The sequence below is a fragment of the Dipodomys ordii genome, unplaced genomic scaffold (genome assembly GCF_000151885.1).
Source record: "Dipodomys ordii isolate 6190 unplaced genomic scaffold, Dord_2.0 Scaffold12, whole genome shotgun sequence".
Classification (NCBI taxonomy): domain Eukaryota; kingdom Metazoa; phylum Chordata; class Mammalia; order Rodentia; family Heteromyidae; genus Dipodomys; species Dipodomys ordii.
This window is the reverse complement of record NW_012267228.1, coordinates 17578566-17603836: the sequence shown is the minus strand read 5'-3', so window position 1 is coordinate 17603836 and position 25271 is coordinate 17578566. Positions and strand designations below refer to the sequence as shown.

The following is a 25271-nucleotide window of genomic DNA, read 5'->3' as shown; positions in this document are numbered from 1 at the left end:
AATACTTTTGGGGGAGGAGAAGAGGCTGGTCCTGGGGCTTCAACTCAGGGCCTGGTGTTATCCTTCAGTGTCTTCTACTCAAGGCTAGTGTTCTACCACTTGAACCACAGCACCACCTCTGGCCTTTTCTGAGTAGTTTATTGGAGATGAGAGTCTTGTAGACTTTCTTGCCTGGGTTGTCTTCAAACTGTGATCCTTAGATCTCAGCCTCTTGAGAGGCCAGGATTACAGGCATGAGCCAATGATACACAGCTTAAAACTTGTCAGCACAAATGCTACTGTAGGTGAAGATACGTAATGCATTGATTCATCGTATGATACTGAATCAAAAGAGAAAGACCATCTAGGTGCAAGTGTGGAAGGGGAAGGACAGATAAGTAAGAACAAGCTAGGACTTCCCCAGCCCAAGCAGAACTGAGAGTGAACTGCAAACCAGTGGCTTTAAATCCACCTTAGGCTAGCAGTCCTCCTATAGAAGCTGCCTATACCATTCCCTGCCAATCAGCTTTGTTTATTTTCTTATTTAATGGAGAATATGTAAAGCATATGGATTTCAACTGACCTCCCTTACTGATAAAATGCTAGCATCAGTGTAAAAACTAAGAAATAGAGGGGAAGTCAGCCCTAGTTTCTCCCACTGGGAGATAGAGGGAAAATACACGCACAAATTTAACGAAACTGTGCCAGGAGCTGGAATGAAAAATACAGCAATGAATACAACCTACAAGGTCCTGTTTTCTTGCTGCTAACATTCTGCAGAGAATTTCAGCCTGGGATCGTCTCTGTGATGACAATGAGGGTAATAGGAAAGAGGCTGGATCTTGTGTAGCCAAGCAAGTGATATGAAGTCGTAGAAGAATAAGACATGTGATTGGTCATTTTCACAAGATTTCCTGTGTGTTCCCATAGGCCTATGGATACTGAAGAGATCATAGAAAATGGGGGATGACCTTTGCTCTAGAAGAGTTCATAGTCTGTGCAAAGAACCAAAGCAATGATTACAATTCAGAATGGTGAGCAATGCTGTTGCTAGTAGAGTGTAGAAACAAGGAATCTACCGACATAGGAAGAACAAAGCGGGAGGCATGGGCTACTACTGAAGGACAGCAGCATTTAAGCATGGGACAATATGCAATGATTAAATAACGATGACTTTTAAAGTATTTAAGGCTAAGTGTAGTAGCAAAAAATTCAAGCCCAAGCCCAAGCCCAAGCAAGACAGGGTATATTTTCACTAAAGGACCTTTCAAATACTATATATAGCAAGAGATTGAATGAAAAGAAAATAAAAAATGATCCTAGTTTGGGTAGATTTGATTTTTCCCTTTCTCTGACAAATATCATCACTAGCTCTGCAGTGTGATTTTTTAATGTAAACAGGATGCCAGATGCCAAGAAAGGAGTACCATGCCCAGTGGGCCCCTCCCCCAAAGATGAAGAGAAGCTTTCCTTTGGGAACCTACTAATGCTCATTATAAAATATAATGGCTCTTATAATTTATAGAGGGATGGTTGGACTTGAGAGTCTGGAATGAACAGCTCTGGATGCATTGTCACTTAGCCCTTTCTGAAGAAGATGAAGAACTAGATGTACAGGCTTTACAGCTACAGACAAGTCTGCTTCAATTACACAGTACTTAGAGTCTAACAAATAGCTTACAAGGCTGTTGATGGCCAATGGTTTACAGGACTTTTCACCTCCAAGTCGTAAGCCTTGAACTGACACAGGTGAGGAGAGACAGAACACCACTACTACCTTGGCTGTGGAGTAACCAAGGTAGATACAACAGAGTAACTATATTCATGCAGTCCGGCAGAAACAAATGGCCATCGCAGGAAAGGTGTTGTTGAAATGGCAGGATGTTCCCATGATTGATTCAAAAACCATAGGAGTGAGGAGCAGCTGAGAGTGGAGTTCATTCAATTGCCAGAATTACTAAATACACAGACACAGACATACACCCCCCCAATATACACACACACATATAGCACACACAAATATATCTATCTGCACACACATATATATTTGTTTACAAGCATATCACATATATGAATATTAGGACAGGAAAGGTGCTTTCTCCTATCATTTATCACGTTCTATGGGGCAATCTTCCTTCTCTAGGAAATAGTCCCACCAGGATCTATGCTTTTATGGAATCAGGCCAGTTCTTCCTAGGGATCTAGCAAGACTCTGAGTCTATCTGGGCTGAGAATACTTATAATTACAGTGCTTATGAAGAGGGTCTTTCCTCGGTCCACAAACACTTCCGCCTGAAGAAGACACTTAAGTATCCGATTGACAGCTTGATGTTTTTACACCTCTCTTCCAAAGCTCAATTCCTTTTTGTGCAAATGCTTGAGGAATGACAGTGAGGTCCACTCTTCTAATCCACAATTCTTCCTTTAGCTCTCCCATGGATGAGAGAGACAATGGTGCCCTGTGGACCCCAGAGCACTTCCTTCAAATTTAAAAGTCTGACTTTAAACTGCAGTAGAATGTAGAGGGGGGTCATTATGAAATAATAGCTCAAAATAGCTCACGGGGAAAATGGTAAGGAGTCCTTCTCCAAAAACAGGATGCTATGTGGGCCTTTATTTTAAGGTCACTAGCCCCAAAGGAAAACCTATCACTGTAATTGGTGCCGAGACACTTTTGGGTTAGGAAACACATAGCAGGACCCTTTGCTTCAACATTGCTGACTTTAAGGTCGATTCTTATCCTGACTGGTTATTTTTAACAAGGTAAGTTAGGCACAGGATCAGGAAAGAAGTCTAGGAGACTATTGTGAATTTTATCCTTTTAGGGCACAAAGTTCTGAAACTCAAGGTCCTTGTTGGAGCTGCTTTATCTCCTCCAAATATATATATATATATATATGGCTGTTTTGGTGGTTTATTGGAGATAAGACTCTCAATGGTCTTTCCTGCCCAGGCTGACAGCAATAATACAATCTCAGTCTCCTGAGCAGCTACAATTATAGGCAAAAGCTACCAATGCTTGGCCTAAAGTGATCTAACCTAATCCTAATTCTTTTTTTTCTTTTTTTTTTATAGACTATATCACATTACAAAACTACTTGCTTATTACTCCAAAATTACCTACATGCTTATTATTTAACATTGTTTATTGTTATTGTGTACTTGTATATCATACCTATTTCAGGGGTCTGGTCTATCCTATCCATTTGTCCCTGTCCTAGAAGAGTAACTGTTCTTCAGCTTAATATAATAAATGTCCTCTGGGCCGGGTATTGGTGGCTCACACTTGTAATCCTAACTACTCAGGAAGCTGAAATCTGACAATAGTGAATTGAAGCCAGCCTGGGCAGGAAAATACATGAGACTTTTATCTCCAATTAATCACCAAAAAGCAGGAAATGGAGCTATGGCTTACGTGGTAGAGCACTAGCCTTGATCACAAAAGCTCAGGGACAGCGCTCAGACACAATTCAAGCCCCAGGAACAGCACAAAAAAGAAAGAAAGAGAGAAAGAGAGAAGGAATGAAGGAAGGAAGGAAGGAAGGAAGGTCTTTTGAGTGATTGGGTAAATAAATGCACAGAGCGTAGAAAGACAATTTGTATTTCCAGGGCTGCAGGAAAAGCAGTGCAGCAATGGGGAGGGCGGGGGGGGGAGGGGGGGCTGGCCTTTGATTTTATCACCATCATCACTGTGGTGACTATTTAACAACTCTCATCCTGGGTCTGCTTCTTGATTTATGGGCAAGCTGCCTTCCTCAGCACGAAGAATGAGGTTCTACTATGCCACCTGGTGTCCTGACTTTCCATCACATCGCTAAGCTCAAAAAGAAAACTCCAAACCTCCCAGCTCCTAGCTTCAACCAATGGAAATATTCTCAAAGATGCCCAGAGAACCTAAATCATACATTAGGTGAGGATGCCTTTATCTCTTTGCTTATGAAGGCAACTTTGATTATAACACAGAGTTACAAGGCTCTGAATGCCTTATCCTTGCCTACAGAACGCCAACACTGGTAAGGTGAATGCCAGTCCGTTCCTTTAAGCAAAGCTATGAATTCCTTTGAGCAGGCTTAACAGCCCGATGGGTATGACAATTAGTCTTGTCACAATGTACTTTGGCAAAACGAAGGGTGGGGGGGTGGGGGAGGAGAGACTGCCAGCTAGCTCTGAAAGGGCATATATTTGTTTGACAATTTCAATTAACTTTATTACAGATCTGTTTAATTGCAACTAAGGACACCCCTGGCAACACATCAAACTTTATTCTACTCTTTAAATTTAGGAAGTCTCGAGCCTCTGATAGCACAGGTCGCAGTTAACATCGGCATCCTTATGTCAGAATGCCCCAGCACTGCATTATTCAAGAACTGCAAGCCAGACCCAAAGAAGCCATTTACTGGAGGGTCAGGTTTTTCCAAAGAGCAAAGAACACATGATGTATAGCTCTGCTTCTCTACCATGGAGATATTAAATCTCTTCACATTCCTACTGCTGAAATAATATCTGAACAGATCTAAGTAGATTATGTAAACAATTGAAGGAAAGAAGTTTCTCTCCTTGATACATTATTTCCTTCCCTCCCTCCCTTACTTCTTTCCTTTGCTGGTACTGGGGCTTGAACTCAGGACCTAGAAGCTGTCCTTTAGCTTTTTCACTCAAGGCTGGTGCTCTACCACCTGAGCCACACTTCCACTTCCAGCTTTTTGGTGCTTAATTGGAAATAACAGTCTCATGGATTTTCCTGCCCAGGTTGGTTGCAAACCACAATCTTCTGCTATCTGCTTCCTGAGTAGGTAGGCCACAGATGTGACCCACCAATGCCTGGATACTATGCCATTTGCTAAAGAATTGCTATCCCATACAGCTATAGGAAGAGGCAGAACTCGTGTCTTGTTCACGTATAGATTTCAAGTTTCAGTGAGTCAATACTCATTGTGCAAATTGGATCATCTAAATTTAAGTACAGGAATTACTCCTCCCACCCCGTACCCTAACACCCCCATATACTGTCTCATTCAGGATGAGCGTCATTACAAATTACTTTTATGGGTCAAGTGCATTGAAGACACAGGAAGAATCCAAGAAATGTAAGGCCACTGAATGAACTACTTTAGCTGGGAACAAGATGTATACTAGAATATTGCATTTCTGGCAGGGAAGAGGATGTACACTGAAAATGAAATACAGGTGGAGCCAGTCAGCATTCAAGTCAATGCACTTTTCACTGGCAGGCTCAAATGCTAGGATCCTTTTGTTTCCTCTGCTGCCCAGTTTGGCTGCTTTCTGTTGTCTTCCCTGGCATAGAAGGCCTTGAGTCAATGCAGATAGAGATCTTCATGAAAGTAAACACTCAATAGTTTTAAAAGCTATCATAAAGTTTCTGAGAATGGTTTTTTACATACAAGAAATCAGTCATGCTTATTTTGGGATGTCCTACATATACTCGATTTTTCCCTCTTGTTTGTGGATTCAATAGTCTTTAGGTTACTCCAATAACTTAAAACAGGGTGAAAGTCAATTTCATGAAAGGGTCATATTAGGTAATATTAGGTTATATTAGGTAAGGGTGACAAAGTAAGTGATGAATCTCATCCTATCCTTCACCCTGAACTCTGCGTCCCCTTTAGACACCATAGGAACACTGGGAAGAGGCTCCCATAGCTCCATCTGTGTGCTACCAGTGCATCTGCCCTCCTGTCCCTGCGATGCAGAACCTCCTGCGGGCCTCTTCCGGACAGCAGGGCTTCCTGGATTGTAGATTTTGCAAACCAGCACATTTTCATGAAACAGAATTGAGCAACTGACCAATGATTGCCCATCCTTTATTCTGCAAACTAAAGACATCTGAAAAAAAAATGACTCTTATTAAAAGGGAAAGGCAAATGACAACTACCATAAAAGAGGAGCAAGAATATAAGCTATGAAGAATCCTTCACATTAGAATAACTTGGCATTTCCTGTTGTGACCTCTTCCAGGGAGGCCTCGGCTTCCTGCCTTCCCTCCATTCTTTTCTACTCCACACAAATGGATCAGAAGTATGGAAAACAGTGGTGTCTTTGGCACTCTTGTTTCTCAGGTTCCCTCCAAACGGACAAGGCGAAGGGAGAAAGCAATAGAGGCTCATGAGTCCTTTCATAGTGTAAGCTAGTAGAGTGGAGGACTGCAATAGAAGCTCCCAAAAAGCAATAAAATGTGATCTGGCCAGGGTACAACAGGCTAAGGGTATGACAGATTGTCTGATGCCATCCTTACTGCAGTGCTGAGGAGGGCAGAATTCTACCCATGTTTCAGATGACAATCTAAAGGCTGCCCAAGGCTGGCCTAGCTAGATTGTGGCAACCATCCTCTCTTCCCAACACAACCTCTTCTCCCAACCCTGGTCACTGGGGGCCAGCACAACTAGCCAAGGTGCTAGACAGAGGAGAAGAAATGGAGAAATCTCAAATAAACATTCTCCTATGCAATTTCAACAACAACAAAGCTCCAGAAACCAGAAAATGATTTCGTGCGTATGTGAAAAACAAAACAAACAATAAAGAACACAGCATCTGGAATAATAAGAAACAAATGGGTATGGAAGGGACTGAAACAGTGGTTCTCAGCAGTGACTCTGTCCTTCCGGGGACATGTGGCTATGTCAGGAGACACTGGTGGTTGTTATAAATGGGGGAAGGGAGGTGCTACTGGCAGCTAGTGCTGAGTTAAAAGCCAGTCTTCTCTTACTGCTTACCATTTCCAACTGGAAATAAATGTTGCTTTATAAGGGCAAAACATACAAACATGAGATTCCATTCACTCGTGGGCAGGGCTGTTATTTTTAATGCAGTCATCTGCCACTTTGGAAAGTGGTATCTATGGTAAAAGTAACTACAGAGAACACAAGTCAATTTTAAATTAGGAAACAACAAAAATACCTAAAAGAGTACAGATTTAATACCAACTATTCCAAAGGAATAAAGAAAAAAAAAACGGATGTTTATGTATCTGTAAGAAAGTCTTTTTGGAGGGTGGGGGTGAGAGGGGGCTGGTCTTGGGCTTGAACTCAGGGCCTGGGCGTTGTTCCTAAGCTTCTTTTTGCTCAGAGCTAGGGCTCCATGACTTGAGCTACAAGCATTACTTCTAGCATTTTGGTAGTTTATTGGAGATAAGAGTCTCATGGACTTTCCTGCTCTGGCTGGTTTTGAACCACAATCCCCAGATCACAGCCTCCTGAGTAGCTAGGATTATAGGTGTGAGTCACAGGTGCTTGGGTATAGAGAGCCGTTTTAAATACAGCTTTTCCATGGGCTAATTATGCCAGGGGCCAAATGAACAAACCAATTAACAAAGTAAAGGCCTAATTTAAGCACTGATAGCTGAGTAAAGTGAGCCAATATAAAGAAGATAAAGGGACTTATTCTCTTCTGTCACAGAGCTGTGTGATTGGTCCATACTGAAACTGCTTTATGACTGCTACGTTACAGCATGGAGAAACGATCTTTTGAACAATCTTTCCTCAACTATGAATATTGCAAAATGGTATATTAGTTTTTACAGTAAATGTAATACACCAATGAGGTTTCTAGAAAAAAGAAGTAAGCAGAAAAAATGGGAAATGCGATTAAGCACAGCATGTTTTAGGTATTTACTTGCATGTTATCATCTACAATGAGACATTAGCATAGCACTAACGTTTGCTGGATGAACTAAAGAATATTGTGCATGGCAAGAGAACAAAATCACTGAGGAAATAAAAGAAGAAAAAACACTGAAAGGGGCTGGGAAGGTGGCTCAGTGGTAGAGCGCTTGCCTTGCATGCATGAGGCCCTGGGTTTGATTCCTCAGCACCACATAAGCAAAAAGAAAAAAGCCTGAAGTGGCGCTGTGGCTCAAGTGGTAGAGCGCTAGCCTTGAGCTGAAGAGCTGAGGGACAGCGTCCAGGTCCAGAGTTCAAGCCCCACAACCAGACCCAAAAACAAAACAAACAAAACAAAACAAAAAACACTGAAAGGAATGCAATGAAGAGGAGTTAGTAACAACTTGACCTTGTGTCCTTGTGAATATACATATATACATTATGTCCTCCACATTGTCAGAAGAGGCCTAATATTCCTAAGGATGTGTGTGTGTGTGTGTGTGTGTGTGTGCGCATGCATGTGTGTCTGTGTGTTACTAGGTATTAAACTCAGGGACTCCCACTTGCTATAAGCAAGCACTCTACCACTTGAGCCAGCCCCCCAGTTCTTTTCCATTTTTGTTTTTCAGATAGGGTCTTGTGCTTTTGCCTGGACTGACTTGGACTAAGCTTTTTCTATCTCTGCCTCCTGACAAATGGGGATTACAGGCCTGTACTACGATGTTCTGCCCCAGATAGCTGAACCGGATATCTGATCCCCTGTCTGTGATAAATGAAGCAAGAATACAACCATAGAAAGTGACAAGTTCCCAACTCCCTTAAATCTATAGATGGTAAAGCATAGACAGTCTCAAATTTTAACTCCAGATGGTAGCAAAGAATGTGAGACTAAATTTGAGAAAATGAAGGTAGAACATTGCACAGGGAAGTTCTCTAACCCAGGTAATAGTTTTGAAGTGGCTCGGGACTGGAAAAATGCTTAGAAAGAAGAGTAGGATGGTAACTTGAACCATAAACAGAAATTCTAAGAATTAAGGTTGTAGGACTAATATAAATGAAAGGAGAGACTGTGAGGTAAGAGGAAATGACATGCCTGTGGCACAATGAAATTGCTGCTAAATGCATTCACATTTTAAAATGGTTTTTGAAGATAAAATAAATGGTTTTTGAAGATAAGATAAATCCTTCTCATATTCCAAAGGATAGCTCTAGTCCGTTTCTTACAGACTTGCCTCCTAGATAGCATTTGCCAATGTCTGGAATCTTCTGTTATCACAGGTGGGGAGGGAGCAGGTAGACTACTGACACCTATTGAGTAGCAAACAGAGATAGTGTGGAGTACTCGATAATGTGCTGGATGGACTCTTGCAGGGAAGAATTATTTGGCTCAACGTGTCAGTAGTGTAGCAGCTGAGACCCTGCTCCAGCCTTGCCACATCCTTGACCTCCTCCCTGACTCACCTCTTGTCCAAATCTGCACCACACAGAGACAGATTGCATGTTACCATGGCAACTTGCACCTACTGGTCTGGTCTCCAACAAGGAGATTGTCCATGCTGTTTCTTCTCTTCTTTTTCCAGAGTTGGACACAAAGAATGTCTTGAGCCTTGATTGATAAAGACCAGGAAGAGGTCAAGTAGGAAGAGCCTTTACATAAATATTACAAGGACATGATATTAAAAAAAGAAGAAGAAAGAGAAAGCATGGCTACTGTCTAATCTCAATGGATTCTAGTCATTGGAAACCTCAACTATACCAATATTTTAGCAGTGAACTCTCAAGGGAAAAAGAATGGCCAAATCTAGTCCTACTTTCTCCATTTTGCACATATCATCCCCAAAGCCAATCCTCCACTCCTGTGATGAATATCCTTTTCATCTCCATCCCAGATGCCACTTGTCCAACCAGTGAAGGCCACGATCTCACCCTTCTCCAGTTGCCAGCTCCCCTGTCTTCTGACTCAGTCCTGTTAGCATACAAGACCACTGTGATGTCTCTCATCTCAGAACAAAATAAAACCCCCTCCTTTCACCCTCCATCCCTTTCTAGCTTAGGCTTCTCTTCTCCGTTTTATGTCACAACAGAACTTCACCAACATCATGGCTCAATCTCCGTCTTTCTGGCTCTTCTTGCCACCCACTCCAGACTGAATGCATCCCCCAGTACCATGCTGCTCTGCTCAGTTTACCTGTACCAGGGCAGCCTTTACCTTTACCCCCTGGTATCGTTACTGCTGCTGGAGTCTCCTAGAACAACTTGGACTTTGTGATCTGCATCTTCCTGTTCTCTCTCCTGTTCACACTGGCTGTTCTATCTTCTTGGGTACCTCCCTCTGATTTTCAGTCCAACTCTGAATGGTTGTGGACCTTAGGCTTCTTGTTTTGTCCCTTTTCTCTTCACTCTTAAGTAACTTCACGCAGCCCCATAGTTTAAATAATGTTTACATGTGTGCTTTACATACTTGTAAATATGGTTCACAATGAGCAACCCATTTTATAATTTATCCATGTACACATGCATTTCTCCATGTAGATGCAGTTGTATGAAAATGCACACAACACAAATGTTTCATGATAAAGTAGTTATCTTCAGAATCGGATGGACTCCAATGTATTCTATGTTCTTTCACCTTTAAGAGAAACACCAATGTAACACATTGATATCATGCCCTACTTATGGGGTATAGCTCATCTGTAAAGCACCCATTGACATGCTAGCCCCAAAATATACATTTCTTCTGCTCTAACTCAGACAACTGTCTACATTTCTGCTTTGCTTGGATATCAGTGGAGCATTTTATAATTATTATGTCTAAGAGGAACTTCCCAGCCCCACAGCATAGGCCCTGTCCACATCTCTTCCCTTATCCAAATGTTAGCAAAGGCAGCTCAGAATTAAAAAAAAAAATCTAGGGGTCATATTTACTCTTCCTTCTCCTTTCCTGCTTTAGCTAGTTCACCATATTACAGTTTGTAAGTCACATCACACCTTTTTACAATGCAAGCCTGGTATCCCCTGTTTATGTATCAGCTGCTACAGGGACCGAGTCGAGGGACAGAGAGTCTGTAAGGCCCTCAAAGCCAACCTACCAGTCTTCTCACTCTCTTGACCATATCCCAAATTCCCAAGTAACTTTGATCTTCCCTATTACCACTCCAGTCCAAGCTACCAACACCCTTGCTACAACCTTGGCACTATCCCTAGTAGGGATCCACCTTCTACTCCTGTGTCCCTAAAACATATTCTTCCCACACACTCAGAGAAATTATCCAGGACTGTTGGGAGTCTGTCCCTTGCCTGTGTGGATCCAGATGTAACTCTGAAATTAAGACTTGAAGTCTGGTGTCACACGGTGCCTACCACTTCCGTTGCTTGCCTGCTTCCACTCACAAACCCTCCTTTACATGTTTTCCTTGAGGTCTTTATATTAACTGTCCCTTCTTGAAAATCTGTTCCCCTCCCTCGAGTCAGTCAAGTCTCTCTGCCTAGTCTGGAGGACTCACACCTCCCTGCAAGACCCACTTTGATGCGTATGCTAGAACTCTTCTCCTCCGGCTGCTATTTTCCTTTTCCTCAGTGTATCTCCCCGTTCCTTTCTTTTCCTAGAATAAAGGTTCATGAAATCAGAAGCCTGGGGTTTTTTTTGTTGGTTTTTTGTAGACGATGTCGGTACTTTCTCTGTGCTTACACCATACCTAGCACAGGATGTGAACAAATCTGTCTTCCCAAAAGGGACAACAAAACTTCCTAACATTCAAATTCAGCCCTGTAAGTAGAAGCACAGAATAATAATTCTGTAGCCTGTCAGCCAAGACAATGAAATTCCTCTACTCTTCTAGAAATGCACAGAGATGCCACTGCTCTTAATGAAAATCGTAAGTCACATATACATTTATAATAAACAATGCACATAGGTGAACACGTGGCCTTCGTGTTTACTTTTAAGGAAGATGGCATCTATATGGCCCTACAGAAAAATACGACGACGAGGTGTATCTACCACTCTATATTAAATCCGAAAGGAATAAAACTCAAGTCCTTTGCAACTGAATATGCATAGTAGAACAATTTAAAAATTGAAGCAAAAAAAATAAACTAGAGTTCCTTAACATGTGAAAGTGAGGAGTAATTCTTACGTATTATATAATGAAAGACAGCCAAAATAGAAATGTTTTTATATTTATCTCATTCTTGCTGTACGTCATCTCAGATGCAAATGTGACCTAACATTTTATAAAGAATTCTCAAAAGAAAATCCTTGATATCTTTAAACTGTGGCAATAAACCAAAGTAACAAATGAAAACTGAATCACTAATAAAGGCCAGAAGGCTCCTTAATGGCAAATGTGAATTCTATCCTGTTGAGTACCAAGGAAATGCCAGAAGTTAACTAATTTTAACATCAATTAACTTTGAACAGTGAGAAATACTTAGGCAGCATGATGGGTGTGTCAAGAGGCCCCAAATTCCAAAGTATTAGAAAACCCAGGTGCCTTCGGGAAATGATAAAGCCAATTCATTTGTGATACTGTGTCAGATCTATGAAGGAGATTTCCGTGTTTTCCTCTTTGGGGAGGGGGATATACTGGCGTATAGTGTCTGCTACACAGGCACTCTACCACTTGAGTCATGCCCCTAGTCCTTTAGAGGCTGAGCCAGCCTCAGGCCACAAGCTTCCTACTTATGGCCTCCCATATAGCTAGGACCCACCATGCCTACCCTCTTAGTTGTTACAGGATCTGGCCAAAGTTTTGCCGTGGGATGCCTCAAGCCATGATCTTCTCACTCTCTGCCTCCTGAGTATCTGGGATTACTGTATCTGTGAAATATTGTGTCTCACTAATATCTTCTCTTTTAAAGTGGATTGTGAAGAACTGTCACGTGCTGGTAACTACCGGAGATATTCTCTGCATAAGATAGAGATGTGCTTCTGTATCTGATGGAGACGTTTTCTACTTACAGCTGTGATGCTATCTGTCTGTGATGATGCTCTTCTCTATGTATGATGCTGATGTTCTATGTCCACAGCAAGGATACTCTCTCTCCACGCTGGAGAGGCTAGTTATCTACAATGCAGATGCTTGTATCTGCAAAGCTGATATTGATGGTGATGTCCTCATCTACTCTGTCCAATACAGCAGCTACTCACCATCCTTTCCACTCACCAACATGGTCTAGTAGGATTAAGGAACTGGATTTTAAATTTCATTTAATTTTAATTCATTGCACAGTGGTGACTTAATTAGACACTGGCGATGCACTGGTACCCACATGACCACTGGCTTTTGACTCTCCAGCTCCTTGGCCTGCAGATACCCCATCCATGTGTTCCTTGTCCTTGTGAGCAGCTTGAGCAGAAGAGTGAAGCTCTACAGGCAAACAAACCTGGGTTTAGGTCCAGGCTCTGTCACCTTTCTGAAGCATCTTGGCCCTTGTCCTCAGCTATTATAGTGTGCTGGCATCTCAAAAACTTCTCATGAGGAATAGTAGTTGTATTAACAAATGGCCCAGCATGACCTTATTTGTACGTTCAATACATATGACCTTCTGAACACCTACAATGTACCACTCAGTTTTGGACACTGGAGATAAGTAATGATTGAGTGGGAGTTCCTGCTGTCCTGGGAATCCCAAGTCTAAGAATCCTGCTTCTGTGAGGTTCGACTTTGTGTGGTATCAGCACCCAAGTCTGAACATATCAAATGGAAAACCAGAAATGAAAAATCCATAAGCATTAAATTGCACACTATTCAGAATAGTACATATAGTGCTCTAACGATTCTAGTTTCTTATGAGCTACTGCTAAACTCTTATGTGCCTAACACATACATTAACTTTTATCAGGAAAAATACAATTTACACAGGGTTTGGTACTGTTGATGATTTAGTCATCTACTGTGGGGAACAAAGGGGAAGCCCTGTCCAAGTGCTAGGAGGGAGAACAAAGAACAGAGAGGGATGGTGGTGGATGGTATTTTATGTGGGTGATCAGCACAGTATTCTTAGGTAAAGGACCTCTGGGCATAGGCTATCTGGGACAAGATGGTAATGACGTGCCTAGATGACATTGGATATTGGATACTTGGTGGGGGGGGGAGTGTCCTGACATAAGACTCTGGAGTTCACACTGAAGGTGAATTGGCTGGAAGCCACCTGGACTTGGGGAGTAGGATGCACAAATTTACTCTAGCCACAGACGGCCTGGGGAGACACTAAGACCAGGCCAGATGCCACATGATAGATAGAAGTAGTGGCCAGGAATGAGTGGAATGTAGGCTGAGCCTGGGTATTCTAAGAAGGGGGAGTGGGCAGTGGAACATACTCAATACGATTAGGGTATCACTCCATTATCAACCCACACTGCCTCGCCGAGGCCTTGTAGCTCAGTAGGAGATATTCTGGCAGGGAAAGTCTTATGGGGTATAATTTGCAATTCTTTCTCTTGTCTAAGACCAGAGGGCAAGGGGAGGGTAGAGGGGCCAGATCACTCAGTTGAGCTCTCAGGAGAACAGCTGACTCTGAGTCTAATTATGATTAGTTTACATTATTTCAGCAGAAAAATACACACATTGTACACACACACACACACACACACACACACACAAACAAGCTAATAGTAATGATGTGTTATATGAGAATACTGCTCTTCCTGTTGGACCCATGATGATTTTAATAAACCACATACCAGTCAATTCTGATGAGAATTAAGAACACTCAATTTGCCCATGGACTTGGGACCTTATTGATTCCTTTAAGGAGGCCAACTTCTTGCCTTGAAGCCAATAGGCTATTCAGCATAATGGGTAACTATACAGTTTTTGGCACTAAAGTTCATGGGTTTAAGTCCTGCCTTGGCCATTAACTAAGTGTGTGATTTGGGGGAAAAAAAAATCACCGTACCGGTCAGGTGTCAAGGTGTTCGCTAACTCAGATCTAAGACTAAGCTCACCTCAGAAGGCTCCATGAATTATATACTAAATGTATGTAAATGTTTGCCTGGCACTTGGAAGAAGTGTTTAGAATTTTCATCACAAGTCTTCTCCATGTTTTTTCAATCAAATGAGATGCCTAGCCCCCCTCTTTGTCTTATGCTTGAGTGGTGTTGTTTCCATACCTCAAACAAACCCAGCTCCTCCATATTTGTTTCCCTGTCGTAGGTGGAAGCAACCACTGCCAAGTTTCTCAGAGGATCCTACTCAAAATCAGCAGTTCCAGTTTGGTAACACAATGACATGCTGCTAAGTTTATATATGTTTATATTTGTGCACGTGTGTGTGTTTGTGTGTTGTATTTGTGTCTGTGTCTATGCCATGGTGACTTGCCCGGCACACAGTAGGTCCTCAGTAACATCAGAAACATTTTTCATGTGTGTGTGCTGGTCATGGGGTTTCAACTCAGAGCCTGGGTACTATTATCTCTGAGCTTCTTTTGCTCAAGACTAGTGCTTGCTCTACCACTTGAGCCACAGCTCCACTTCTAGCTTTTTGGTGGTTAAACATCTAATGGATTTTCTTGTCAAGGCTGGCTTTGAACCATAATCCTCAGGTCTCAGTCTATGTACTTAGGATTATAGGGGTGAGCCACTGGTACCTGGCTTATCTCAACCACTATTATACACAATTTTGATGTTTTAATTCTCATCATTATCCTTCCAGTTATGAAGTATGGCTAAAAAGCTATATGATTCATTTTCTCCCCTGACTTATAGATAACATTTAATTGAGTCAAGTAATATTTTCTGAGACCACATCACATGCTTGGTCCCCCATAAGAAGCCTGGGGTAGAGTGAAAACTTGGACCTTTCCTCCTCTCCAGGAATTCTAATATTTCATGTTATTTAAACCAGATCCTAACATTACTTAGGGACTGGACAAAAATCTTCCACGTATGACTTATACAAGCCAGAAAGCAAAGTATTACTTCTATTCTTGTGATGAGCAAAAACTAGCAGAATCCGAGCACCAACACAGCCTCTCCGGGGTCATGTGCCTTCAGGTCCTGGAGGAGAAGGTGTGGAAGGGAGGAGCTGAGCAGGGCCTGAGATGAGATGGAGAAATGGTACTTCTATAGCTCGAGGCTGGGGATGTAGCGCAGGGTGAGACCCTGTGCTTAGGCTCTGGGTTTGATCTCCAGCACCACAAAACAAAAAGCAATAGAGTCTTTAATCACTCAGAAATGAAAATAATGATTTTTAGTTCTATAAACTTGGTTTCTCACAAGGCATATGTTGTAGAATAAAAACTAGAAGGGCCCACGGGGGGACAACCTAACAGTACCTGTGCATCACAATGGACAATGAAGCTTCCAGAACAAAATTACAAATGGCTCTTTCATTGTGTTTTTCAATTAAGAAGCCACCCTAGGGGCTGGGAAGTGGCTCAGTGGTTAAAGTGCTTGCCTTGCATGCCTGAGGCCCTGGGTTCGATTCCTCAGCACCACATAAGCAAAAAGAAAAAAGCCAGAAGTGGCGCTGTGGCTCAAGTGGTAGAGCGCTAGCCTTGAGCTGAAGAGCTGAGGGACAGCGCCCAGGCCTAGAGTTCAGGCCCCACGACCGGACCCCCCCCCCAAAAAAAAAAACAAGCCACCATACCCAACGCTTCAGCAATATTAGGAAAACATCACGGTTAGCATAGCTACTTCGGTGTCAGTTGTGGCACAAATGATACATTCTTTGATCTGCATAACCCATTTTCAAGGCAAATGTCATCCACATTTTTTTTTTTAATGTTGAACTAAACTCAGAGAAGCTAAGTGACTCTCCTAAAGTCACAAAGAGGGTCCAAACAGGAGCCAGGATGTAGAGTTTCATACGTAAGCTCTAAACACTTATGCTCTTCCATGTATAGAATAATAGTTGTTCTTGTCATAATGCAGAGAGAACTGTCCAAAAGGTACTGGGTTCATAATTTTTTTAATAAAGAAATAGCCAGACACAATGGCTCAAGCCTATGATCCTAGCTACTTAGGAGGTTGAAATTGGGGGATGAGATAGAAAGATGGGGTGCCAGGCAAGCGCAGAAGGAGCTTTGTTTTTGGAAACACTCCTGAGAGCTGTGCTAGATGCAAAAGAGGTGTGTTCAGAGTGCCTGGGATGGTTCCAGATACCCAGGCGTGTGCATAAACAATCCTGGCAACTCTACCCTGACTTAGAAAACTGTCGGCTCTCAGATATTTACAAAAGGTATTTCAACCTCCGCTCAATTTTCTATTGGGGAAGATAGGAGGAAGAGCTTAAAAGTACTAAAAAGCAAAGAATATCAGATCATGACAACAAATGTTGAAAATGAGCTTGGGGTCTGGGTGCTAGTGGCTCATGGAGCTCTGAGGATGGAGGTTTGAAGCCAACCTGGGCAGAACAGTCCATGAGATTATTCGCTAATTAATCACCACAAAGCCAGAAATGGAGCTGTGGCTCAAATTGTACAGTGCTAGCCATGAGCACAAAAGTTAAAGGACAAAGACCAGGATTTGAGGTCAAGCCCCAGTACTAGCAAGCAAACAATCCAACCAACAAAAAAGAGCCTGGGGATTAAGAATTAAAACAGCTAGGCTCCAGTGGCTCATACTTGTAATCCTAGCTACTCAGGAGGCTGTGATTGATCTGAGGATCACAGTTTGAAGCCAGCCCAAGCAGAAAAGTCCCTGTGAGACTCTTACCTCCAATTAACTACTCAAAACCGGCAGTAGCACTATGGCTCAAAGTGTCCCAATGCTAGCCTTGAGCAAAAGAGCTCAAGGACAGTGCCCAAGCCCTGAGTTCAAGCCCTATGACCAACCAAAAAAAAAAAAAAACCCAAAACCAAAACAAACAAAAAACAGATGCTCTAAAACATTCAATTTTGCCCCAAAGCACAGAAAGTCTCATTCTCACCATGAAGCACTTATTTTGCATACCAGGAGCTGTGAAAGTCATTCAAAGCAATTCGTGAAGTAGCCTTCATGTTCATGTTTAACTGGGCTGCTGTCCTGTGCCTCCATCAAATCTTCTCCTTATAATCCTCACCAGAAGGGTGATTAAATGTCAGTGCTGACTCACACAATCGTGCATGGCAGAAACAAATATAATTATATGCTTCTGAGAAAGATTAATAGTAGCTGGTGCTAGCCTGCCAACTGCAGATGTACAAATATGCCATCCTTCCCATATATCAAACACAAGGCATATGGCGTATTTCAAAGTCTACTGATGTTATAGGGTCTTTAAGTGACTCAGGTTCTGGAAGAAACCATGTAGATGTTGACTAATGAGGCAGTATATTTTGAATCTTTCTACATCAATGTTATAAAATGTGATGGAATTAAACAGAAAGAAGGGCTCAGGAATTGTGGGAACACAAACACAGTTAAAAATCCAGAGATATGTTTCACTAATCACTTACTGTTACTTCAAGCAAATTCACAGATTCCAGGAAGTGTTAAGTTAGTAAATAGTCATGGAACTATTTTTTGAGGGGGTGGGTTCTCTTTCACTAAGAGATCTAATGGAACACAAGTGAGTATACCACAGAAATGAAGAAGAAGTAAATTGGAGAGAGAATAGATAGTTTGTAACTATCAAATGAGCAGGATCAAAATGTTGCCAAGACCCACTGGCAAGTTTCCAGATTGCTGGCCACCGACACCAATAAGTATGCAAAGTCAGTGTTCCTCAGAATTAAGTAGGCAGAAAATAGGACTGGGAACTGCAGAACCTGAGTGAATACCTCAGCTGTACTGGGCTGTACCTTCATCAATCCTAGGAAAGCCGTAAAGTCAGACAGGAGGAAAACTCTCCACAAAGCACCAATTTATCTGCAACAGTCAACTATCATTCCTGGCTTCCTCATCCCCATCCTCATCATCATCATCCCCATCATCATCATCATCATCCCCATCATCATCATCATCATCCCCATCATCATCATCATCATCACACTTACACTCAAGTTATTTCCAACTACATTTGGTCATTATTAAAGAACTAATGATCTGAGAATCAAGTGGACAGATATGAGAAAGAGACTTCAAAACTGTCTTGAAAGCTGGGTGCCGGTGGCTCATGCCTATAATCCTAGCTACTCAGGAAGCTGAGATCTGAGGATCATAGTTCAAAGCCAGCCTGGGCAGGAAAGTCCACAGAAAACTGGAAGCGGCACTGTGGCTCAAGTGGTAGAGTACTTGCCTTGAGCTGGAGAGCTTAGGAACAGCGCCCAGGCCCAGAGTTCAAGCCCCACTAACCAACAAAACAAAAACACAAAAACTGTCTTGAAATAGGTTAAAAAGATGAAATCTGCTCAATTACCCACTCTAGAAGGGGTGATTGAGCATTTTGATGCATACAGACAGTTGAACAATATTTTGGATTTCTGCCCAGCTACTCCAATCATTCTGATCACATAGCAGGAAGATTCTCCATAGCTGATTGCGTGGCTGTTCTGACACAAATGAGCTCTCCACTGCAAGGGAGCCACGTCTGATTTTTTCCTCTCTCGTCAAAAACTCAAACATGGCCGGGCACCGGTGGCACACGCCTGTCATCCTAGCTACTCAGGAGATTGAGATCTGAGGATCTCGGTTCAAAGCCAGCCCAGGCACGAAAGTCTATGAGACTCTTATCTCCAATATACCACTAGAAAACCAGAAGGAGTGCTGTGGCTCAAGTGGTAGAGTGCTCACCTTAGCTGAAGAGCTGAGGGACAGTGCCCAGGCCCAGAGTTTAAGCCCCACGACTTATAAACAAAACAAAACAAAACAAAAACCCTCAAATATGATGTCCTTGAAACAAACTGTGTTGGCAAAGATTGTGGGAACAACCAGTCTCAGGCTATTTTGCGCAAGCCTCTGCCATAACCAGCCACAAATACTTATCCCAGGAGCAGGACACTTCACTGGGGTAGAGACTATTATTCTGGGCGAGGCCCTGGAGTGCTGGTGAAGCACAAGGTGGGGAAAAGAAGAGGAGAGATAGGAGGAAGAAAGGTGAACGTCGGCTCCAGATTTAGAAACCCCAGTTCCGTGAGATCCTCAACCTCTTTATTCTCATGAGACTAGGCTGAGGAACATTTTTAGTCCAATTGGTGGCACTATCATTCTACCACTTACACTAAAAATAGTCACACCCAAGAATAAGGAGTCAGGTATGTAAAGCTGAACTATAAGATAAATAAATAAATATACAGTGGCTGAGTTATGATAATACTGACTGCAATAAAGGCCACAACGGTGGAGATGTGCAGAAGAAATGGAGTAGAAGAGATGACGTGGGTCAGGGGATAATTAGATAAAGTGATCCAAGAAGGCTTCTTGGGGGGAGCTGAGACCAAATCAAACTGAGGACTGGATAAAGGGCTCTGTGCAGAGGAAACAAGAAGGCAAAAAAAAAAAAAAAAAAAGATCCAGACATGGTAAGTTGTAGGAATCTGCATTCACACACAGTGAGACCAAAGGAGGATATTCTTAGGAGAGGATCACCAAGACGCAATGCCTATGTGTACCTGATCATAGAAAATAGTATTTATGGAAATGAACTCCAGAAAATGGAAACAAGAAATTTTTTTCTTTGTTAGGAAAACTAAAAAAGTTCTTGAGCTGAGAAAGGGCTTAAGGTCTTGTAAGTAATTTCAGAAAAGACAGTTGTACAAGCCTTGTGAGAAGAAGAGGCGAGTGAAGCGAGATCCAGTATCCTGTGCAGGCTCAGGGGTCTTCAAGGGGAAACATTTTGAAATCTTATCTTTTGAGTTTTGGTGGGAGTAATGGGATTTGAACTCAGAGCTTCACACTTGCTAAACAGGTATTCTACCATTTGAGTTATACATCCATGATTTAGTGATTGGTAGGACAGGGGTCTCATACATTTTGGCTTTTTTTCTTTTTTTGGTCTGGGACCAACTTTTTATTACAATTCGCTGACCTATGCCCTATGCCTCCCCTGTAGCTGGGATCCAGCTTGTTGGTTGAGATGGAAATCTCACTAACTTTTTATACTAGGCTGGCTTTGAAACACATTTCTCTCAACTGCTACTTCCTGAACAGCTAGAGTTATAGGCATGGGCACCCATTCCCAGCCTACTAAAACTTAATGGGTTTTAAAAAGTACAACTGATTTAGGTTTTAAAGTGAGACTTTACTTACACATGTGTAACATAATGTAGAAACTATAAACTTTATCCCAAAGGGACTAGCATTTGAAACAATCACGAAGCATTTAGAAAGGATTTCTAAATACTTCAATAAAAAACAATCTTGAGCTGGGTACATCACTCAGAGGTAGAATACTTGACTAGCAGGTCCTGGAATCTGGGTTCAATTCTCAGCACTGAAAAGTGATTTTTAAAAAAAATCATCTTAAAAGCACATATTTAAACCCAGAGTTCCCATGAAGACCTTGCTGCGAGAGACTTGAGATGATAGCACAGAGAACAAAAGCTTCTCCATACCTCCCCGCTGCACCAACAGTGTGACCTCGCTGCCCTTCGGGCATTCAATCAGCATATCCACGACCTGGTTGTGTGTGAGGGCTTGAACGTTCTTCTTATTCACTTCCACTATGAGGTCTCCCTCTTTCAGGCCTCGGCACCTAGGACTGTCCACAATCTGTTTCACTCTCTGACCTCCTCCACCAGGGCTGTCTGCAATAGTAAAACCAAAGCCCATGGGCCCTTTGACTATGTGGACAGTGATAAGTTCTGGCTGAGTGGCAATGGAGGAAGCCAAGGAGACTGTGTCATTGGGATAGCCGTGAGAACTGTTGGAAGCCACGTCGGCAGGGCTGCTTGGCCTGGCATCCTTCATGCTGCTCACTTTGCCTGTCTTACTACTGTGGCTGGCGGGCGAGTCATAGGTCTCTTGTCCATTCACAATAATTGGTTCTTTGTCCAAAATGGCCACTGAGGTCACTAAACTTGTGTTGGGGTCATCTGGGTCAAAAGGCAATGGGTAACCTCGACAGAGTTCAAGGTCCACACTGGCACCAATGGGAATTGACTGGAAGATTTTCACAACTTGCGCATGGGTGTGTCCCAAAACACAGGTGTCATTCACGCTGACAATCACATCTCCTGTAAATGCAAAAAGTGAAGGAGTCAAAAAAACACAGCACCCAGAAATGTTGTGTTCCTAACATCCTATCCCAAAATATGCCACTCTAGCATCAGAATTCTTTTGAGCTAACTATACTTAAAAAAAAAAAATCAGCAAGTATAAAAATGAAGGCAAGACACTCTGATCCTCCTCCTTTTCTTCCCAGAAGCAGGAGATAAAATTGCAGTGGAAGATAGCCTTTCTATATCTCAAAATCGTCTTACCCCAGGTAACATTCTTACTACCATGGATAAGAAGTCAAACTACTGTAGTCAACACCCATTTGTCTTCTTACATTTTCACAGCTGAGGATTCCATGTTCAAGGCAGTAAGTATTCACTCTAACCACATGCTAACATACTTGGGTGTGTACTTCTTTATGAGTGTTCCATGTCACAGAAAACTCATATTAAACAAATCTACTGCTTTTCTTCTTGTGTAATTAGTCTCAGCTCTAGTCATTCTCCCTTCCTCCCTCCCTCCCCACCCCTCTTTCTGGAACTACTGGGATTTGAACTCAGAAGTTCATGCTTGCTAGGCAGGTGTTCTACCACTTAAGCCAAACCCTCATCCCTCCCACCAAAACTTGTGAGGGAGTGGACACAAAATGCTGTCTCTCTTGTCAGCTATATGAAGCTATAAGTGGAGGTGATTGCATGAGGCACAGAGAGACTGCTTCTATTGCTTATTTTAACTGCTAATGAAGCATTCCTTAAGTATCCGGTGTCTTCTCCGCTAAAGAGAATATAATCATCATTGAAAGATCACTGACATTTTTTTTCTGAAAATTGTCACTGCAGAGATCCAAGTTTAGAAATCACTTATTCAATTGGATCTCTACATTTCTAGTGAATTATCACTTCTGAAGTTTAAATGAGTATAAAGGCTTCTGGCACCTGGACTGAAGGATGGAGGGCTCTGGCACATTCCAAGGGTGTAAAAGACCTTTATAAACCTGTGAGACACAATGTTCTTTGGTCTTGCTTAGTGGTGAGCTGATCTCATCACTAGAAGGCTGCAGCCCCCCCCACACACCTGTCTCCATCTTGCCGTCCAGTGCGGCAGGACCATCTAGAACCAGGCTCTTGATCTGCAGGAATTCGTCGGGTTCATCTCCTCCTACCACCGTGAAGCCAAAGCCACGACTGCTTTTCCGCAGCTTCGTGTGGATGAACTTGCCTTTCAGCTCAGAAGGGTTTCGTGTAAAAAAGGGTTTGCCTGGATGAAAACGAGAGAAGAGCAAGGAGTTTGTCTATGAGTGAGAAGGAAAATTAAGTTTAGATATGAGACATTATAGATCTGACTCTCCAAGCTCATGTTTGGGCTGAAGCCTTAGAATAGAGATGTGTTTCAAGAAAGTGTTCTTTTGATTTCAGGAATCGGAGTACTCTCAGGTCCCTCTCTCTGTTTAGGAGATGGGTATTATGCACAAAGCATGCCATCTTTAAAGTTTAAAGGAAGACAGAAGAGGAGGACAAAACTGGTCCTGATTGGGTGGTCCACTTCCCTGGTATTAGGGAACTGAGAAGCCATAGCTCCCCCAAAGGAAGTTCAGTCAGTCCTTATTTTGTGTCACTGTCTATTGGGACTGCATCCAATATACTGCTTTGGGTCTGGATTTTACCTATAATATCAACTGATGAAAACTTTTAGGTTTCAACCAAATGGAAGGCTCAGGAAAAAATGCAGATAGTTCCAGGATAATATGGTGGCTATGTTTCTTTCTTACTAAAATTGCTATTTGATGGGAAAGAGGGAGAGAGAGAGGGGAAGGGGGGGGCTCTAGGAGCCTGGCACCCAGAAAGAAAAGTTATTTTTGGTTAACTATAACTAAAAGGCCTAAAAGGTCTCTGGGCAGGCATACAATTTTTAATTGCATATTTGAAAAGTCTCTGGCTCCTAAAAAGGAAGGCTCTTTTAAATTGCCTGTAGTCAGAGGTCTGTTCATTAACCACCACTCGAGAGAAATCCCAAGGATTATTGGAAGTTTGACAAGCTGTGGCTACAGAAAGGCGAAGCTTCCTGAGAGGTGCCAGGCATAGTCACCTGCCAAGGCCTGGGGAGAATGGGGAGAGATGCCACCTGCAGCAAAGACTGGAGGGAGACAGCTGTTAAGCCAATTACCAGGTAGAAAGTTGAGGACAGGTGAAATGACCCTTAAAATTTATTTTAGAAAAAGGAGGCGAATGGCCTAGAATCTTATAGCAAAGGCTACTAGTTGTTTCAGGAAGCTGGAAGTGAAACATACTTCAGTTATGTAGACTTTTCCTGAGTACAGATTAAAACACACAATGCCTTCTCCAACATGTCTCATCTCCCTTTCCTGGAGTGTGTGTGTGTGTGCGCGCGCGCACCTGCACACACTGGTGTGTGTGTGTGTGTGTGTGTGTGTGTGTGCGCGCGCACCTGCACACACTGGTATTGGGGCTTGAACACTATCCCTTATCTTGTCCTACTCAAGGATGGTTCTCTACCATTTGAGCCAGAGCTCCACTTAGGGTTTTTGCTAGATTATACATGTAAAACACCAGTGCTGACTACCTTTCTTGTTATTTTTGTCGTTAGAATTTATAGCTTTCTAATACAGTATACATCTCCTTGCTGGTTTGGTTTCTTGTCTAGTAATACTGTTCCCTGTGCCCAGGAATGAGGGACATTGCATGTGAACACACATAAAACTATTAAAATCTAAGCTCCGTGAAGATTTCCGCTTGTAAGCCACTCACTTGGAATTCTGTAGTTCTTCTAGAGTGAAGGAATGAATGAACAAAATCACAAACAGATTCAACAGGCTTTTGCTAAGATTGAAGTGTCTGATGTTAGAACTTTTTTATACTTATTACAGGCAAAGTTAGAAGATGTGAAACGCACCAGGCAGTTTGAATATTTTAAAAAGTCATTAGCATATTTTGTGCTTGGAGTATTTTCATCTTAATAGAGACATGAACAGAGCTTTGAAATTACACCACTGCCTTCCACTGGTCATGCTTAACTAGAGAGGGAAGACCAGAGGGTTTCACATTTATGCACATTTTATAGATGGGTGGATCATTAGTTAAGGCAACTTGTGGAGAGAAATAGTTTTTCGCCACAAGCAGTGAAATTCGAAGTTCTCTGCCATAGCTCTGATCGGTGTAATTTTCTGAGACCTAAAATCTTTGTGGGCTAGAAAGCAGTTTTAAGTCTTGGCTGTGTTCTGAAACTCACATGAGCAGTTCTTAAAAATGTTCCCTTTTACATTCCTGCCTCTACCAGGCGCACTCAATCAAGATTTTTTGGGTTTTGGCCCCAAACTTTGCCCTTGAACCACCATTAGGGATTATTTCCCTACCAGGCTTCAACCAAACATGGAGGAGGCTGAATCATACTGATATCAATCAATATGTTATTATATATTATGGTCTATCTTTTATAAAGTCATTATCACCAAAGACAGTATACTTGTGTCAGAAAAAGCTTTAAAAGCTTTAAAAAAAAAAACAAAAACCAACCCTTCATCTATGACAATGTCCGGCAAGCAGAGAAACAACTGCTGTATTATGAAAATTGTAATGGAGGAGTCAAAATGAGAGAATTACTCTACTAATTGTACAGCTAACACAGGTATAGCATGCTGA

At 42.3% G+C, this 25271-nt stretch overlaps 1 protein-coding gene across 5 annotated transcripts in view; it reads right to left on the bottom strand.

The window, feature by feature from the left end:
* Nucleotides 1–25271, bottom strand: part of Magi1 (membrane associated guanylate kinase, WW and PDZ domain containing 1) — a 549538-nt gene that overhangs the window by 49371 nt on the left and 474896 nt on the right. For all 5 annotated transcript variants that reach the window (XM_013010552.1, XM_013010554.1, XM_013010553.1 and 2 more), the window contains 2 exons: nucleotides 22690–22872; nucleotides 21012–21632 (listed from right to left, as the gene is read on the bottom strand). In XM_013010552.1, coding sequence (XP_012866006.1) covers nucleotides 21012–21632; nucleotides 22690–22872 — 804 coding nt within the window. The remainder of the gene's footprint in view (nucleotides 1–21011; nucleotides 21633–22689; nucleotides 22873–25271) is intronic.